This window comes from Vigna radiata, chromosome 7 (genome assembly GCF_000741045.1).
Source record: "Vigna radiata var. radiata cultivar VC1973A chromosome 7, Vradiata_ver6, whole genome shotgun sequence".
Classification (NCBI taxonomy): Eukaryota; Viridiplantae; Streptophyta; class Magnoliopsida; order Fabales; family Fabaceae; genus Vigna; species Vigna radiata.
Window position 1 is genome coordinate 17,643,950 of NC_028357.1, and position 3,179 is coordinate 17,647,128.

Below are 3,179 nucleotides of genomic sequence, written 5' to 3' on the forward strand. Positions count from 1 at the left end.
AGAACGATGTCTACAACAAAAAGATGGGAAGAACGAACCCCAAACCGCATCGGAACCAAAACAAAGGAGATGGAGAAATCGTATTGCAAGAACGAAGATGGCGGCAGTGAGACGGAGTGGGAAAGTGAAATGAGATGAAAGAGAATGTTGAAATGCCTATGAAACATGTCAAGGGCAAAACGGGAAGACAAAATTTGAAATCTAAACCTCTACCGTGACGTCATAAATTTGATTTTTAAAATAAAAAAAAAATCAACCAATCAAATGCCGACACCTGGCATTGTCAAAATGGTGTTGATATTTTGGTGTCAAAATATTGGGACACTTAATTAGAAAATAGAAATAAATATTTGGGAAATTAAAGTAGAAAGGCTATGAATTCTAGTCTACTCTTGTATGTAGTGGAGAAGTTACTATTTTTATGCAACAAATAAAAGAGCATTCTCCAAGCGAGAAACAGGATCAGAAAGCAAAATTAACATTGGAGTAAGGTGATTACTATTGTACTTCAGCTTGAGTAGAAGAGTTTGTTAAAAGAGTGTAGCAATCTATTTTTATCGCTCAATTGCACATGAGCTTTCTTCCCCAAACCTAAAATGAAACCCAAATGCACTCTACATAAATACCAAATCCAAATCCAAATCCAAATCCAACCAACTCATTACCCTTATCTTTCTCACACATACCACTTCTAGACACACTAAAAATACACTTCACTCTCTCCTCCAAACCACCCGTGAATGGAATGACAGAGTACCGGTCGCCGCCGACGATGAATCTCTGGACCGACGACAACACTTCCGTCATGGAGGCCTTCATGAGCTCATCCGACTTCTCATCCCTGTGGCTTCCCACGCCTCAATCCGCTGCCTCTAGCACCACTCCGGGAGCCGACGCTTCTAGAGCCCCGCCGCCACCTCCGCCGTCCCAGTCTCAGTCCCTTCTTAACCAGGAGACCTTACAACAACGGCTGCAAACGCTGATTGAAGGTGCCAGAGAGAGCTGGACCTATGCCATTTTCTGGCAATCTTCTTATGACTACTCCTCCGGCGCTTCCCTTCTCGGTTGGGGCGACGGATACTACAAGGGCGAGGAGGACAAAGGAAAAGGAAAAGCCCCCAAGGAGACGTCGTCCGCGGAGCAGGACCACCGTAAAAAGGTTCTCCGCGAGCTCAATTCCTTGATCTCCGGCCCTTCCGCTTCCGCCGATGACGTCGACGAAGAGGTATCCGACACCGAGTGGTTCTTTCTAGTGTCCATGACTCAGTCCTTTGTCAACGGCAGCGGCCTCCCTGGCCAGGCTTTTTTTAATTCCAGTCCCGTTTGGGTCGCCGGGCCCGACCGGTTATCCGAATCGGCGTGCGAGAGGGCCCGCCAGGCGCAGGTTTTTGGGCTTCAGACTCTGGTCTGCATACCGTCCGCAAACGGCGTCGTTGAGCTGGCGTCTACGGAGGTGATTTTCCAGAACCCCGATCTCATGAACAAAGTGCGGGATTTGTTCAACTTCAGCAACCCCGACGCGGGTTCCTGGCAGTTGAATTGCGTTGCCACCGATCAGGGCGAGAACGACCCTTCCTCACTCTGGCTCAACCCTTCTTCCTCTATCGAAATCAAGGACACCTCTAACGCCGTTGCACCGGCTTCAGCAAATGCAACAGTGAGCAAAACGATGCCGTTCGAAACCCCTGGTTCCAGCACTCTTACAGAAACCCCTAGTGCCGCCGCCGCAGCAGCTCACATCCCCAACCCCAAGAACCAGGGTTTCTTCCCGAGGGAGTTGAACTTCTCCAACTCCTTAAAGCCCGAATCCGGTGAAATTCTCAGCTTCGGAGAGAGCAAGAAGAGCTCTTACAATGGGAGTTACTTCCCCGCTGTAGCAGCTGAGGAGACCAACAAGAAGAGAAGGTCTCCTGTTTCTCGCAGCAGCATTGACGATGGAATGCTGTCCTTCACCTCCGGCGTCATTCTACCGGCTTCGAATGTAAAATCCGGAGGTGGTGGTGGTGGTGCCGGGGGCGGTGATTCTGAAAACTCGGATCTGGAGGCTTCCGTGGTGAAAGAGGCGGACAGCAGGGTGGTGGAACCGGAGAAAAGGCCCCGGAAGAGGGGTCGAAAGCCGGCGAACGGTAGAGAGGAGCCGCTGAATCACGTGGAAGCGGAGAGGCAGAGGAGGGAAAAGCTGAATCAAAGGTTCTACGCGCTTCGTGCAGTGGTTCCAAACGTGTCGAAGATGGACAAGGCTTCGCTCTTGGGCGATGCCATATCCTACATAAACGAGCTGAAGTCAAAGCTGAGTGAGCTTGAATCGGAGAAAGGGGAATTGGAGAAGCAATTGGATTCGGCGAAGAAGGAGCTTGAGCTGTCAACTAAAAACCCTTCTCCTCCTTCTCCTCCACGGGGACCATCTCCATCTAACAAAGAAGCGAAGGAAACGACGAGCAAGCTGATTGATTTGGAAGTAGAGGTGAAGATCATAGGGTGGGACGCCATGATAAGGATCCAATGCAGCAAGAAGAACCACCCTGCGGCAAGGTTGATGGCAGCGTTGAAGGACCTGGACCTGGACGTGCATCATGCCAGCGTCTCCGTGGTAAATGATTTGATGATCCAACAGGCCACCGTCAACATGGGAAACCGGTTTTACACGCAGGAACAGCTCCTGTCGGCGCTATCCTCCAAAATTGGCCATGCACTATAGTCTGCACTACCACTTCTAGCTGTAGCTGTAGCTGTCCATGTAAAATACTGTTCTTTTTTTTTGGTAGCATAGACTAAATTAAATTCTTGAGGTAATTGGATTTGGGAAGCGGAACGGACCGTGGAACAGTTTTTCTTCAAATCTATAGCAGCTCTTATGAAGTAGAGGTGAACTACTTTTGTGTTAATATTATCTGTTTATTTTGGATTGTATATATGTTTATGAATTATGATAAATGTGAACCGAACTTGGTTAAATTTATGGGTATTTTTCCTAAATCCGTGATACCTTGGCAGTTGTGTGAGATGATGTTGGTATTTGTTGGTGTGTTTGGTATTGGTGCATACAGAATGGGCGTTTTGAAGTCTGAATGTTGTGATTGAGTTCTTCTAGATCTGTATTGGTTGTCTGATCTATGATGGGAAGAGTTTGATTTTTGTGTGGTGAAATGGAGCCAACACAAAACGACATTGGAAACGTG

The 3,179-nt window shown here is 48.0% G+C and overlaps 1 protein-coding gene across 1 annotated transcript; it reads left to right on the plus strand.

Moving 5' to 3' along the window:
- Positions 1-489: 489 nt before the first annotated feature.
- Positions 490-2,955, plus strand: LOC106768977 (transcription factor MYC2-like). The gene has a single exon (XM_014654400.2). It carries the CDS (start codon positions 746-748, stop codon positions 2,696-2,698), a length of 1,953 nt encoding a protein of 650 aa, XP_014509886.1. The 5' UTR covers positions 490-745; the 3' UTR covers positions 2,699-2,955.
- Positions 2,956-3,179: the final 224 nt, after the last annotated feature.